We start from the raw sequence: 16,107 nt of genomic DNA, 5'->3' as shown, positions 1-16,107 counted from the left end.
AGAAAACAAATGTGTCTGTGATGACAAAATCAAAGAAAATGCGATACAGTAATTCACATCAGTCAGCGATGACAGCCTCTGTGAACATTTTATGTGCAAAGCTCTCCTTCACACACTCGTCTGGCAAAACTACACACCCTGAGAGCTGGTTTGTGAGGTTATATGAGGATATAAGCTACTTTTTTGAGCCAGAGGGCACAACAACACACATCAGGGTACAAAAAAGAAATGGGCAGTCATTATCAATATTTTAGGGGGATTTTGTGCAAAAGATGACTATGGTTGCACCTGGTAGCTCTTAGGCGTAAATATGGGTGATAACACCTGCAGCAGCTGAAAAGTCAGACAAAATTACTGTGACCTTTTGGGAACAAAAGTAAAAATGACTGAAGAGTCCACTAAAGGCCATTATTGTGGACCAGGTGAGTGAAATGAGGTAGGCAGCCTTTTTTGTGTCTTCAAATATATTTCAGCTTTAAGAGAAAGGCTACTAAAAGCAGTGCTCTAAAATATTGACGATACAGAGAAATCTTTCTGATTAGTTATTTACTAAGTCTAATTACTGCAATTTATTCTTCATACATTGCTTGACCACTTGAACTGGCAATTTGGCAGGAACTTTAACCAAAATAAAAGTGTACCGGCTGCTCTTCAAGTACCTGCCACTCCAAACGGCCGTCTCAGGCCCAAAGTACACTTCTTGTTGTGGGCCTCTTTCAGGTCCATCCTGCCCACTCTCACTATCTGACAGATCAGAAAAATCTTTTCTCTGCTCAGGTCCTTGTTCCCCAGGTCCTGGTAGACAAAATCAGGGAAAGGAGGACAGAGAGACAAGAAAGCAAACAAAGAGGTATAGGGAGTGGGAATAAGAGACATAAGGATGAAAAGATGGAGGAAAGAGGAGTTGGGGGACAAAAGGTTAGTGGGAAAGAGAGAAAAAACAATGCAATTTTCTTAAAAGGATGAAATCCATTCATTCATACACAGTGCAGTGTCTGTAGTGTTCAGAAACAGTGATGATATAGTGCCCTCCTGTGGTCACTTACTGTAAAGACAACCTTCAGGTTGTTGAGCATGTCAATCTCCTTGGGGAATCCTTTGCTGCCCCAGCGTACCAAGTAGTTTTCGCTGCATCAAGCATGAAAAAGAGTAAGACAGAGAGAGAAACATAGCATTCATGTTACATTACTGTTCTGCAATGCAATATTTCAATACAAAACCACAACTAGGACCAAAAACTGCAGCTGCAATAAAGATCATCTCCTTCCCCTCGACTGAAACTTTCCAGATTCAGAGTATGTACATTTCCAACTACAGGAGGTGATGAGTCTAAAAGATAGACACGTTATCTCTGTCCAGTCCAGGAGTGAGCGAGTGCTTGGTCCAGATAAAGCCAGACTGTTTGCTCCCCTCATCTTTTGATACTGTTTGTAAAGAGGATCACAGAGCAGCAGCCTGTTTGGTGTCCATGGGCACACTATATGCCGCTGTGTCCCAGCTCTTTCCCTTAAGGGACCCCTCTGCTATCACTAAGTAAACTGATAACCCCTGACTATGTGACATATTTTATGGATATCCCATAGTATATTCAACACCTAACAATAATAGCACAGAACAAATGATTGCAATTAAGCCAAATAGTGACATAATAACTGCAGGAAGTTTGTATAAAATTAGCAGTTTGGATGATTGATTAGATGTTTTCCTGTGAAAAAATGTACATTCTTAACTTGCTTTTTTTTGACAAATGGTTTCTTCTCCCTGACACTTCGCAATTGTTGCATTAGCTCTTTGGCTGTTTTACCTGCATTTTTACATTTTTAACGCATAAGAGTGAAGGCTCTGCCCTCATCCTTTGAGAAGTTTATTTATTTATTAAATAATAATCTCAACTTTTAAAAAATAACTATTCCATTTAGTATTCTTGACAGAAATGAATGAAATGCTACAATATAGGCCTACTGTATATTTTATTAAAAAGGTTTCTTAGATTACTTAAAGGTAGGTCAGTTTTCAAATCAGATTTGTCCAAGTCGTTCGTAAACACACCAGAAAGATAGTTGATGGTTGAGTCTTATTTCCAGGACATTAAATACCAACATTTAGGGTTGGCAAAGGTTCCTGAGCATAACAAAATAATGAGAAAATAAGGGAAAGTACTGGCAGATAGCAAGGTCTCTGCAGATATAGACACCACCACACATTCTACTGGGTCACATGTGATGATATAAAGGGATTGATTATATAAGTCTATACATTGTTTTTAAGGTAGATGTTGTATATTATGCCTTTAAAATCAGGAATGTCTCACAAACCCCCCATTAAGCTTTGTTGATCCCTAGTGGGTGCCGGGACTCTCAGGTTGGGAACCAGTGCTATGTGCAGTTTACTGACGAAAAAGTACATTATTTTTGGGAGAATTAAGTTTGAAACTTCCAGTCAACTCCTGACATGCATGTGAATCCACTAATGTTCCCAATGCAGTTGCATGATACATTTTATTCAAGTTCTAAAAATACAACCCCTCTATTCCCAAAAGCCTTTTCCTGACATTCAAGTATGTATCAGACACAGACAGAGGGATGAACAGACAGACAGGTGAGTGTCTACGGGGACACTGAGGTGAATAAAAGCTGAGAAAGATCTGATATCCCTGATGTGCCTAATATCTATAACACAGATGAGACAGAAGACAGTCAGGCAAAATGGCCTATAAGAGACGACTGGATGGTGGTAGTGGATATACATTGAAAAAACGATAATCGATCCAGGTCTATCTTAATACTTTCAGCTGCTGTGGCTGAGACACAGATATACCCGCTATGACAGTGAGTGACAGGACTTAGCATCAGCCCTGTCAGCCACCACAGAGCGCTGCCAGTCACTATCTGCTGCCCTATAATTTGTGTTTTCTGTATTCTTATTTTTGGCACACCATTGTTCTAATTTAGTGGGGTTCAACAACGGAGGAGAGAGGAAAAGCAAGGTTACAGGAGAAACAGAGGTATATAATAGATATAATAGAAAAGAGGAGAGCGTGTGTGTGTGTGTGTGTGTTTTAGACAGCTGAGGGATGTAGGTGAGGGAAAGAAATCTGAACCTCAAAGGTATTTTTATTCATTTCAGACAGAAAATTAGTTCCAGGAATGTGGTGGAGGCTAAGGCCACTTCATTTTAATTTTCTCAACTTTTTATTTTATTTATTGCATAGTTTACTTGTCTTATGTTCTCAATTCGAGACATATGAAATTCAATATAATATAAGCTATCTCTATGTAACTCACCACTACACCCAAAAATTGATTTTGAATGCATGAATGGAGAGTTAAATTAAATCTGCCAGACTTCAATATCATCATCAGTCACCATCAGTTTACTATTTGAAGCCTGAACAGACATTTAAATGTGCAAAGGAATCAGAAAATAATCAAATCAACTTGAAAAGACCACTGTTAAGAACGAAGGACAAGAAAAGTGATACCTGATGATGGTCTGTTTGATGGGGTCATAGAGGGACATGAAGAGCTCAGAGTCCTCTCCAATGCGACACACAAAGTTCCTGACAAAGACATAGAGGCTGTGTGTGGGGGAAGACTGGATCCGCGCTGAGATCCCACTGTGGTCTGACTGGACGTTGGACTGCGGAAGAGAACATGAGATGTCAGAGGTGAACTTTCTGACAAGGGTTCAACACGATTATAAAGTGAGCCAAAAGCCTTCATTTCAGGGTCCTGACAAATCCGGTTGTAACAATTAACAATAGGTGGCCGTTTAAGTCTTGGATTCACCAGCTGCAGCACCCAGATTGTGGGTTTGTATGGGAGAAGAAAATCACTGAACAAGAAAATCATAATAAAGTACACTCTCTTCTTACTAATGAACCAGTGTTGAAATATAAAACAGGCTGCATGGAGTCGAAGTGAAGTCAGGTCACTTAGTGAGAAAGTGAATACTAGTTGGCAGACATGATTGGCAAGTGAAATTATTATCTGTGGCATTTCCATGTAGTTTCATTTTACCGCTTTCTTATTTTAAAAAAACTAATACACTGATAATGAATGATAAAATTATGATCCTTTCCATATCTAATTCACAACAGCGTTTACATTTTATAATATTATATCCACATGAAAGGAGAGAGCAATTCCCCAGGAAGAATCCCATGATGCATATGTCTCTGGGAGTCTAGTTGAGCCAAACCACAGCAATGTCAAAGAAATTTCTAGATAAATTAAAGTCTAATTCTAACTTTCTGTTTGGTCCTCTTATTCCAGGGTTGTGTTCTTTCTTCAGAAGTTCTGATCAGGATGTTTGGGGCTGATCACTGATCATGGGGTCTATTTAAACCCTTGCATTTATTATGCAGTATTATTTATGTAACTATTCATTAACAACATATAAAACAATTTAAAAATGATCACAGGAGTGCTTGGAGATTTTTTTTTTACCATTTTTTAAAATCTGCCCATGGGATATTGGAATATTTCCCTTTTTATACAAACTTCATGACAATCCAAGTACAGATTTCTGAATTTGTGACGTGCACCTAATTGCAACATGAAGCCCCTGTGTGTGTATGTGTGTGCGTGTGTGTGTGTGTGTGTGTGTGTGTGTGTGTGTGTGTGTGTGTGTGTGTGTGTGTGTGTGTGTGTGTGTGTGTGTGTGTGTACATAAATGCAGACTATACATAATATAACTATTTTGGTGCCAACATTTACCAGACAGGCTTCCATGATTTTACTCGGAACAGAAAATCTACATGTCTTTGACGTTTGTGAGGTTTAATTTCAGACCGTGCCACTTTGTCCTCTGATCATTTTTTTCTAATCTGCCTTTTTTTAAGCCCACTGATCAAACTAAAATTATTATCAGTAGCCAATCAATCAGCACACCCTAGGTTTTTTCTGCTTTCCCTACTGCACTGCCTTCTTTTCCCTTTCCTTACCTGCTCCTCTTTGATGCGTTCATTGATCTTGGTTGTGGCCTCCTCGTGAGCTCGAAACAAACTGATGACACTGGCCCGCTCTGGATCCAAGATATTCCCATCCTCGTCCCGAACCACCTGGTCCAGCTCCAGTATCCTGTAGTGGAAAGTGGGTGAGGTTAGGATTAGGGAGGTCGACAGAGGGTGAACAAAGAACAGAGGACAAAGAACGGGCAATGAAAGAGACAGAGGGGTGATGGAAAGGAGGAGAGGATTGAAAAGAGAGGAGATACAGGAACATGTGAAGAGGTAGATGAGATGGGAGCATCTTTGGTGAACAAGCGATTTTGTTTTTGAGTAGACATACTTGTTGCCATAGTCAATCTTGGAGGTGACTTTCTGTTTGAGCTCCTTGAACTCATCACTGGGCAGAGTGCCGGACAGGAGCTGGGAACGCCACTCCATCAGCTCCCACATCAGCCTCTGGACCTGCTTCACACGTGCCTCCTTATTGGCCTGGACAAGTAGATATATGGAGTTACACTCACACGCATATTCATGTAAACAAAAAGTGTATGTGCCCTTATTTTTTCCCTTTTGTTTTTTACCACAAAGAGCTGCTTCCATATGCTTCCCCACTCCCTCAGCGTGGTGGTCACCTCCTTCACCAGGGGCATCTCTGCAGATATCACGATCTCCTCATCTCTGTAGTCACACACACATAAATGAAAACGTAACCTTTTTTTCCAAACATAACTTCTGGAGACAGAAGAATACATTTTAATTCAACTCACCCTCGTTTTTCAATGATGACCTCTTTAAGATGGACAAAACTGGCAGGGAAAACTCCCTGGAGAGGAATATATGTGCAAAGGTGAATTTAAACAAAAATCTACATCTCTCACTTTTCCATTCCACAAACCTAGAAATGAATAAAACTGGTTGAACATCATGCATTATGTGCAATTATCACCTTCCTGTTAAAATGACTGTGATGCACAGTCTGGTGTAAAAAACAGATTATGCATGTATGAGTTATTACCTGTTGTGCTTTGTTCCTTGCCAAGTAGCCTCTGTACCATCCTGAAAGACAAACTGACTGTCATCTTATTGCCATCACACCATTCTGAAATCTCTACTGTACGTGGGACAACTGGGATGCATACAATCTTAAGCTGGTATAACAACAACCAAATACTTGTGTACTCCTGTGTAATAAAATTATTTATCATATATCACTTCTCGATATTTTGAGATTATATATATAATGTAATATATTCTGTGAAATACCCCAGAAAAAATATTGTATATAAAAACAACATAGTATAATTTGTGTCAAATCTTGTAGTAAGTAGCAACTAATTTATAGAATTTGTCATTTAGATACTTTTATTTTGTTTGACAGCTGATTTATAAAATGGATAAATGTTACTTTCTTTTACGAAATGCCACATGCATGATCAGATGCAAAATATTAGCAGTTCTTAAACTTTTTCACTGACAAACATTTTAAAAAACGGCATAGCAAGGTTATTCATAAGCACAACATAACAAATGTGAAGTGATAAATTTATTAGTATCAGTATTAGTGTTTTTAGAATAGGCAGCAATAGACAGCATGAAAACAGCTGCATGTTTTTTGCATAAAACCACATTTAGCCTATCTATGGAGCTTTATTTAGCCCCCTTTCTAACAAGGTGGCATGACATGGTTGGTACCAATGGATGCCTTACATCATATACTATCATCTGCTATCAGTATCTTCACTCTAGCTTTAAAACCCTGCCCCTGCTACAGCCCATAAAAGATGGACAAATGTAACACACACACAAAAAAAAAACACATGATGCACTCAAACATGTTAAAAACAGCATAAAAAAGATTATTTAGGAGCACCACACAAAAGAAATTATGTTAAATTATTTATAACATTTTCATGTTTTTAGATATTCTTACCATCACAGACTTCCTGGATGTGGACCGTATCTCCAACCTCAAGAGAAAGCTGCTTCTCTCCTTTGCCAACAAAATTCCACTTAACTAAAAAAGAAAAAGTGACACTGAGAAATGTAGCAATGAAAGTATGATGAAAAAAAGTCCATAGCTAGCCTGTATACAGTAGCTTGTGAGATGCATCTCTGCCAGCGGGGTTCTGACCACAATGACTGTGATACGATTGCTGAATCTGATGTCTCATAATAATCCTTATTTTAACATGGAGTTGAGTGACTGTCCTGACAAAACTGTATTGTTTCTCTCTCTCGTGTAAACATGCAGCCCTAAGTCATTTGTCTTTGCCCAAGTCATCGGTGCTTTTATTTTCACTTGTATAAAACTGTAAGATCTGTTTATTACAATGCGTAAAGTGTAACACTGCAACTGTGCACAGCACCGCTGATACAATGCTATATATATATCTATACATGTCTAGATATTTTTGTCACTTAAAACCCTGATTTCAAACAAAGTTGGTGTGTAAAAAATGAATAAAAACAGAATGCAACAAATTGCATATTCCTTTTTCGACCTACATTCAGTTGAATGCAGTACAAGATAATTAATATTCAGTTGGATAAATTTTGGGGTTTTTTCCCCCGAAATACACACTAAGTTTTGGATTTGATGCCTATGGAGATACACTTTATGACAAGTACATCAGCGGAAGAAAACAATTTACAAACTAAGGTGAAAGAAGTGGAAAATAGATGCATGCAGAGAGGCAGTGTGGAACACCTGTCAAACAGGGGCAACCAACGACAACAACAGCACCAACAAAGCTGAAAGTTTATTCCTGCCTACATTCCACAAAGCCCATATTTCACCTCCTCATGGGTGACATGATAGACTGTTGGCAGGTCAACTTGCTTATGTAACATTTTACAGTCGAAAAATGATTAGATCCATCGGTTAAGCTAGTTGATAGAAAGAAAATCCTTCTGAAAAGCCTCAATCAATTGCAAGGATTTACTGCTTTTCTATGTCCGATAGTGAGCTGCATATATCCGTAACCATCAAATAAGTCTACTCAGGTTCTGGGGAAACTGTAAGTATAATGAGAATGATTATGACAAACAGTTGCAGCCTTAGATTTGGCTCACTGTAGTGGTAGCAACAGGTGTTTGCAGCAATTACACAGCAATAAAATGACCACTAAATAAGGTATTACTTCTGACCTTTTAAAGCGTAGCACACGTTTTCGATTTAAATTTAGACATATGAATGCTTTAAAAAGTGAAAAAACATATGTGTATCAACTCTTTGCGCAGTATTTAACGGTATAACTTCCTCCCTTCTTCCTCCACTTCCTGTGTTGTAGTCTTACCCAGACCAGGAAGACATTCACTTGAAATACAGTAGATAAACAAGAATTAATAGTTAATCATACTAGTAATTTATTCAGAATGGGTTTTATGAATTCATTCTCATTATCAATGTAAATTGATAGTGATATAGTTTAACTATAAGCTGTAGAAGTATTGGGATGTAAATTTTAAAATGTCTTCACTCACTTTTTATAATGCAAACTATTCGTATGCGTCACTTATTCCGAGTAACTGATAAATCAATGCATTGTCTGTGACAGGCTAGTGAACCTCTGCTATTAAAATCTGTATTAGAAGTCAGAAATCAGTATTCTTGCTAAGTCTCTGTCTGCCTTTCATATCTTACGGCAACACATGCTGATCAGCTCGGCAATATTCAACCCACATAGCAGATAAACTACAGTTTGCACTGAAAAGCTGCATTTTCACAGTCTAGGGTTTGTCCCCAGTGCCAAAATCAATCTTTCCACACCTAAAACTGTCATGTTCAGGAATCATTTATCTTCTTGCTTCTGTACTTATGCCCTGCATAATGTGTAATGCATGGAGATTGCCTACTAACCACCACTCGTTTCTCCATCAGCTTAGGGTGGATGGTAGTTTTGTTTGATTTTATCCCTCACACACAGTCCCCTGTAGCCCTTATATGAGTTCTGTTGCACTGAAGTTAGACGGCGAATATGATTTTAGGATTTAAATTCTCTTGGAGGGATTACATCTGATGTGTACATCCTGAGGTTCTGTGAGGCCGTTAGCACCTGCTTACGTCCTGTTAAGCAGGAAGTCATGGGCATCTATTTTGCTCATTCTTATTCATAGCGTGGACAGTTTACCATCACACCTAAACAGAGGGACACTATAGACACTGTAACATGTATGTGCATGCACACGCACACAAAGACACACACAAGTGAGCACATACTGACTTACCTACACCGTACTGCCTCGAGGCTGCCCAAGGAGCCATGATTGTATGTAGTCCTTTACCTCCTCTCTCCACTTGTCTCTCTGATTCTCCTCCTATTTCTCTGTGTCTTTTTTCAGTGTCTGCTACACTTCTCACTTCTGTATTTTTTTTTTACTTTAAATGAAAGCAGTAAGCCCATCCCCCATTTGCCTCTCTTCCTCTTCTGTCTCTCTTCTCTTCCTGCCTTCAGGCGGTTAAGGGGAAGTGGGTGAGTACAACAAGGTGGAGTCCTGCCGAGCCCACAGGCCTGCACAGAGTGTGAAGTCTCCATTTTGCTCATTTGGTTTGCCTTATTTGTATTATAACTGAATATAGAGCATCGACAAGTTGTGTCTCCTGTTACCGAAGTGTTAGAAAGTGAGGTGTATGGTATGCAAAATTACCCACAATGTCAAAAGTGAAACTTCTTCTTGTACTTCTTAGAGCCCGGTTGCACCTTGTACTTGTCTACAGATGTAGATGTAATTAAATGTGACAGAAAGCAGGTTACATTTGTGATCCATTCTCAGATCTCAACAATATACTTACTAGATACGACACAAAGTAGAGGTGCACGGATTGCAACTTTCTTGGGCAAGTCCGATTTCTTTTTTTTTTTTATGGGTCTGACCTGCCAATTCCAATTTTCAGTTTAAGAGCTATAATTGACAGAATACACAATCATTTTTGTGACTTTTCTTTAATGTAAAATTAAATTGGATGTAAACTGGACTATTAAATAACTTTTACATTTTCTCTAAAAGTGCTTCAGGTTACAGCCAGGCCTTATTATATCATTATATTAAGATTATTTACCAGAGGGAGCATGATCTTGCAAGATCTCATAGGAAACAAAATTTTATGTGATGGAGGTGAGATTTTAACTGTCAGTCTGTGAGCAGCAAAATGCTGCTGGCAAATGTTAGTCTGTCCGGTCAATCATTTTGTCCCTACTACAAAGTCACTGAACTGTCACCTACTGTCTTTCACGCATTGTACTGTCACCTCTTCTCTTTTTTCATCATCCCTCGAGCTTGTGAAAAGTATTTTAAGTTGGAAGAAGCAGCACCATAACAGGTAATAAAGCTTCATGTTATGTTCATCTATAAATAACCACAACTCATCCCTGTGTTGTCCTCACATCCTCTCTCCTCCCTCCACAACAAGAAACATAAGACTGAAAAAATCCTCAGCCTTGATAGGATTTTGCTTGTTTCAAGAAATCTTTATAAAAGCTGAAATTCATCTGAGATTTCAAAGAAAACTCTCCTTCACCAAATGTATACTGTCCTTGTCCCTGTCCTGCTTCAGATGATGTTGCCAGGGCAACATCCCATTCTGAGAACATCCTCGACATAATAACAATTGGCAGCAACCATCCATAGCAGACAGGACCTTTTTCAATATTAATGGTCACTCTCTTGAAACTAATTATCAACTACACTCAGGAATATCAGAGTATTTTTCCTACATTGTGGATCAGAAAATAACATTTAGCATTAAAGTACTTCATTTCTAAAACTCAGGGTGCAACAAAGTTGGGACACTGTGCAAAACATAAATAAAATATATCCAGTTTAACACTGTACAAAGATAAAATGAAACTAATATTTGTTTTTGTACACTCCTTCTGAAGTTGATGCCTGCAACATGTTCCAAAACAGTTGGGAAAGGGGCAACAAAAAAGTGGGGCATCCTTGAAAAATTCAGTTTTTCACAAGACAGGTGAGGTCACATCATTGTGAGAAACTGCATGGGCAAATTCCATAGTCCAGTTTAACATTTTAAGAACATTTCTCAACACACAATTACAAGGAATTTAAGGATTTCATCATCTACAATCCGTAATGTCATTAAAAGATGGAGAGGATCTGGAGGAATCAACAACCAGGACTGAAAACTCTGAATGCCAATGACCTTTGACCCTTCAGATGCTACTGCATTAATATCCGACATGATTGAATAAAGGATATTACTATATATTGGTAAACACAGTTTGTCTGCATCTAGAAATGCAAGACCATGCAAAACGAAAGTCATTTATCAACATCAAGAAACGCCCCGACCTCTCTGGGCCAAAGCTCATCTGAGATGGACTGATGTGGAAAAGTGCGCTGTCCAAATTGTTTTTAGAACTCATGGATGTTGTGTCCTCTGACCTAAAGAGGAAAAAGGACCATCCAGATTGTTACCAGTACAAAGCCAGCATCTGTGATAGTATGGGGGTGTGTAAGTGCCCATGGCCTCATGGGTAACTGTCACATCTGTGAAGGCCCCATTAATGCTGAAAGGTGCATACAGATTTTAGAGCAACATATTCTGCTATCGAGACACATTCGAGTTCAGGTACTAGACTGGCCTGCCTGCAATCCAGGCCTGTCTCCCATCGGAAAGGTGTGGTGCTTTATGAAGAGACCCAGGACTGTTGAGCATCTTAAGTCATACATCAAACATGCATTGAAAAAAATATTCACTTTCAAAATTCAAGTGTCCTCAGTTCCCAAACCCTTACTGAGTGTTGTTAAAAGAAAAGGTTATTTAACAGTGGTGAACATACCACTGTCCCAACTTTTGGAAGGTGTTGCAGGCATCAAATTCAAGAGTTTATATTTACAAAAATACATTAAAATTTATCAGTTTGAACATTAAATATCTTTGCACGGTATTCAGTATAGGTCTGAAAGGATTTGCAAGTCACAGCAATCTTTTTTTTTTTTTGTTTGTTTGTTTGTTTGTTTGTTTTAGTTTTACACAGCATCTCAACTTTTTGAAATCTGGGTTGTAATTGAAAAATCATACTTCACTTCATACAGATTCTATGATGACAGTCCCAAGGCAACAGAGTCCTGGATTAAAGGTTCCCTGAGGAGTTTGTGACGTCTGGTAGCACTATGGAGCTGTTTGTCTCTGAGTGGGTCTCCATTTTGTTTATCTCTGTTTACATGATACACAATCCTGCCATCTGTTTCACATTTATTCCACCGAACCACATGTGACAGTAATGTGCCAAGAAATGGAGAAATGTGCCAACAAAGACAGGGAAGGCATGCAGGACTGCGTGGATGTAAACAATACAGGATTTAAAAATACTTAAAAAATCATATTAATTGTAATAAAATGTTTTATGAGGAAGGAAATGCATTCAACACGTTTGTTAGAGCCCAAGGAAGAAACACAGAATGTAAACAACTTTTTTTGTTTGTTTGTTTGTTTGTTTAGAAGAGAACTCCACAATGCACCTTATAATGCAGAATTATTTTATAAAAAAAACTGCCCATTTTAATCTCTAACCCTGTTATGTCAGTTTTACCTATTTTTATTTAAATATTTGCAGCTTGAGTTTAAGTCTCCCTAAGTTGAAATGTCACTTCATCAGGGCAGCACGTAAAGCATCTCCAGTTTACCCAAGAACAGTAAATATACAGTGACTGACTGTTCCTCCTCCACATCATGAGCATTTAAGCAGCCAATATTATTTTTTGGACAGCTAAAGTAGCATTTAGAATATCACAGGCTGCTCTGCAGGTTGACTCTCAAGCAATGCAGCTGTCAAAACTTGACAGACGCACAACAGCTGATTTACAGTTTGATCAGCATTTAACTGTGGCGTGGGTGATGTGTTGGAGTTTTATTATGCTGATGATTGATGAGACTAGTTTTCACCACGCATTAATCTTAGCTACCACTAAAATTAAGACAAAAAGCTGTAAATGTCTATCACTGTTACTGTGTGTCATCACCACTATTACAGAGAGGACATTTTTCTTATTACTAATAGTTATAGCGTCTTCAGTACTGAGAAAGACCATGTATACAATACACTAGTGGAACTGTTGGTTGAGATGACACAGGCATGATGAGAAAATCTATTGAAAAATATTACTGATCAATTAAAGGTGCAGTGTGTACGATTTGGTGGGATCTTTTGGAAGAATATGGCAGAAAGCGGAACAGAATGGACAAACCAAACATCTGCCTCTATAAAAGGCATTTTGCATTTTTAACCGCCACTGCAGGTTCTCCTCAAACCTGCACACTTGGAAGAGAAGGGTAAGGCATAGGGTTGTGGGAGGTTATGAAAATTGGTGATTATTACTGTGTACACTTGCTTATACACGGTATTGAAATCTACTGTATTAGTGTTATTCAAAAGAAAATATGTTATAAGTTTATATTAAGTTTTGTGTTTGTCAGGACATATGTTTCATTATGATAAAGCATTTGTTCAACCAAGGGAGGAGTATTCAGTTGGTTGCAAACTGCAATCTCTCCACTAGATGCAGTCTGCTAGGAGCAAGTATGGTTGTGCTTGTGCCAAGCATAATGCAAGAGTTTAGCTTACTGTTTAACATTTATTACAATTAGCATATTCAAATATATTTTGTTAAAAGTATAGGATTGTTGCATTTGGCAACTTTTTCCAGCAAATATTTTTAAGCTATTTTGCTATTAGAAATCATTTTATTAGATGTATTTACTTCTGTGGACGCTAATATTAGGAGCTTATTTAGCTTGTTGCTTTAAATTCCGTTTGTCAGTTTTAATTTAAGAAGCATCTGGATTCAGACAGATGGTTTTCTCTTCAGCCAGTCAGTGATTTCTTGTATTAATTTGTCTTGCCTGTTTGCCTGCGGCTAACACTAACAAATGACTGATCTCCTCAGATATGTTGTCATTACTTTACACGGCCAAAAGAGGGTGGCAGAGTTCTAACTCATTTTTCAATTTTTTGTGTGTTTTTATTCCCCTGGTATTACCTCATCTTATCTTATCTCAAGATATGGCATATTTTAAACACACTGTTGACCCAGACTGGGAGCTGTGGTTTAATGTCCCATAATAAAAAATTATATTACAATGCTAATGGAATTTGAGTTACCAATGCCAACTGCCTTTTTCAATACCAGTTTAAATAAATGGTCCCTTTCCTTACTCTACCTTGCATGGGAACTCTGGGGCCCAAAGGCGTCAAAGCCAAGGAACACCCAAATATGGTCTTATATATGAAAGACATGACATATGTAGCCAAATGACTGATGAGGCTGTTGCATGTAAATCAGGTATCCTAACTCAGAAATGTCAAAAGTTACTCTGGAAGTCTTGTTGTTATGGAAACATGAGAGGGGACAGAGCTGAGGTGTTGACACACCACGGATGTGGGCTTAGGTCTTGATATTAAAGTATGGGCATGTAGGGGAGGTGACACTTTTTGTGTGTGAGTTAACCAAAGATGAAGAAAGAATGAGAGAAGGACAGAAAAAGAAAGAAATGATAAAGAAAGATATGTTATCGAGCAGTGGAACAAAACTGGAACCTTGCTGCTGTGACTCACAAGGAGAAATAAGGGTGGAGCTTAAAGGTGTGTGTAAAGAAAGAAGGTGAAGAATGCAACAGACAGCTACAGCAAGAGATGAAGTGATATATACAGATGAAGGAACAAAGAGAAACAGCAGGCCGAAGGATAGTCTCTAACAGAAAGAAAAAGCACAAAGAGAGACAAAGGACAATTTAATTCAGCACCAGCTAAGATATGAACAAGGCCACAGAAGCTGAGGCAGAGCCAAAGACAGGAAGAGGTGAGACAGATAAGGAAAAATGGACAAAAGTTATGAAAAGAGACGTGATAATGACTTATGAATGTTAGCCTGAAGCCCAGAAGATGAATTGACATTGGAAAGGGGAGAGGACCCACACCAGGGACCAAAGCACATAAAAAATAGATAGAAAGGCAGAGTAAAAGGCTGCACCAGAAATAGAGAGATTGGTTTAGAAATCTGTGTGACCTATAAGGTCACTGGCATCAGTCCAGTCCATCTGGAGCCAGTTCTCAGAGATCTACCCAGCTGCCATCCATCCATGAAGCTCTAAAGAATCCCTAACTTGTTAAATTTTATATACCAACCACTCAAGTTGCAGTTTACATGTCTGTCCAAACTCATGTACATAATGAAGACTTTGAGGGATTTAATAAAAGGCATTAAGTGTATTTTCTATCCTATATAGACATGCATGATTACAGTGAATAATTTCCACTGAGAAACATGCTGTCGTCACTTGCTTGCACTTCCAACCACTGAATTCTAATCCAGTTGAATCTGAAGGATTTATATCAAGGCACTCTTAAAATATTGTGTTCACAAGAATGGCTCAGACATCACAGACCACAGTGACCTTTCACCACTTTTGACATTTGTGCCAAGTTTTAAGAGACTCCATCCAGGCGTTCCTGAGATATCCCATTCACAAGAATTGAATGGACATGAGTTCACAGTGACCCTGAGTTTTGACCTCCAAAAGCTAATCAATTCATCCCTGAGTCCAGGTGGACCTTTGTGCCAATCTGAAGAGATCCCGTATTGGTGTTCTCGAGATATTGCATTCACAAGAATTGGACCTACAGACAACCTGAAAACATAATGCATCCGGCCACAGATGTCACAGGCACGGAGGCATAAAAAGTAAAGACAAGAAATGACGCATGCATGAATACCGTGCCTTCCTGTGTTCCTCTCTCCACTACAAACTGGACTTATTTGCCAGCAATTCCATTAGGGCTGAATGCAACAGGTTGCTTGGATTATTCAGGTAATACAGCGCAGTCTCCAAAGGCAACGGTTTGTTGAGGACAACCTGCATTATCGCAGCAGCTGGCACATGCAAGTTAGGAGGCACGATAAGAGAATAGAAGAACTATTAAAATAATTTCTAAAGCAAATTACCCTAAAGAGATAGAGAAGAATAATAGGAGGCAACACAGAGAGAGTGAAAGAAACAAAAAGAGAGAGTGAGAGCTGTGTGAGAGCCACTGCTCACTGGCTTACTCTCTCTCCTCGCTTTCCCACAGACACTTACACACTCATTACGCGCGCACACACACACACACACACACACACACACACACACACTTACTTCA

At 38.7% G+C, this 16,107-nt stretch overlaps 1 protein-coding gene across 1 annotated transcript in view; it reads right to left on the bottom strand.

The window, feature by feature from the left end:
• Positions 1-9,339, bottom strand: part of dock2 (dedicator of cytokinesis 2) — a 135,446-nt gene extending 126,107 nt beyond the window's left edge. The window contains exons 1-10 of the mRNA XM_084719135.1: positions 9,179-9,339; positions 6,882-6,965; positions 5,967-6,007; positions 5,719-5,774; positions 5,533-5,629; positions 5,292-5,440; positions 4,946-5,081; positions 3,482-3,639; positions 1,047-1,128; positions 660-795 (exon numbers count right to left, since the gene is read on the bottom strand). Of these exons, the coding sequence (XP_084575261.1) occupies positions 660-795; positions 1,047-1,128; positions 3,482-3,639; positions 4,946-5,081; positions 5,292-5,440; positions 5,533-5,629; positions 5,719-5,774; positions 5,967-6,007; positions 6,882-6,965; positions 9,179-9,215 (976 nt within the window). The 5' untranslated portion in view covers positions 9,216-9,339. The remainder of the gene's footprint in view (positions 1-659; positions 796-1,046; positions 1,129-3,481; positions 3,640-4,945; positions 5,082-5,291; positions 5,441-5,532; positions 5,630-5,718; positions 5,775-5,966; positions 6,008-6,881; positions 6,966-9,178) is intronic.
• Positions 9,340-16,107: the final 6,768 nt, after the last annotated feature.

The sequence above is a fragment of the Lutjanus erythropterus genome, chromosome 5 (genome assembly GCF_056507025.1).
Source record: "Lutjanus erythropterus isolate fLutEry1 chromosome 5, fLutEry1.hap2, whole genome shotgun sequence".
NCBI classification, from domain to species: Eukaryota; Metazoa; Chordata; class Actinopteri; order Lutjaniformes; family Lutjanidae; genus Lutjanus; species Lutjanus erythropterus.
Note: the sequence above shows the minus strand (reverse complement) of the source record. Positions and strands in the feature narration are given on the sequence as shown.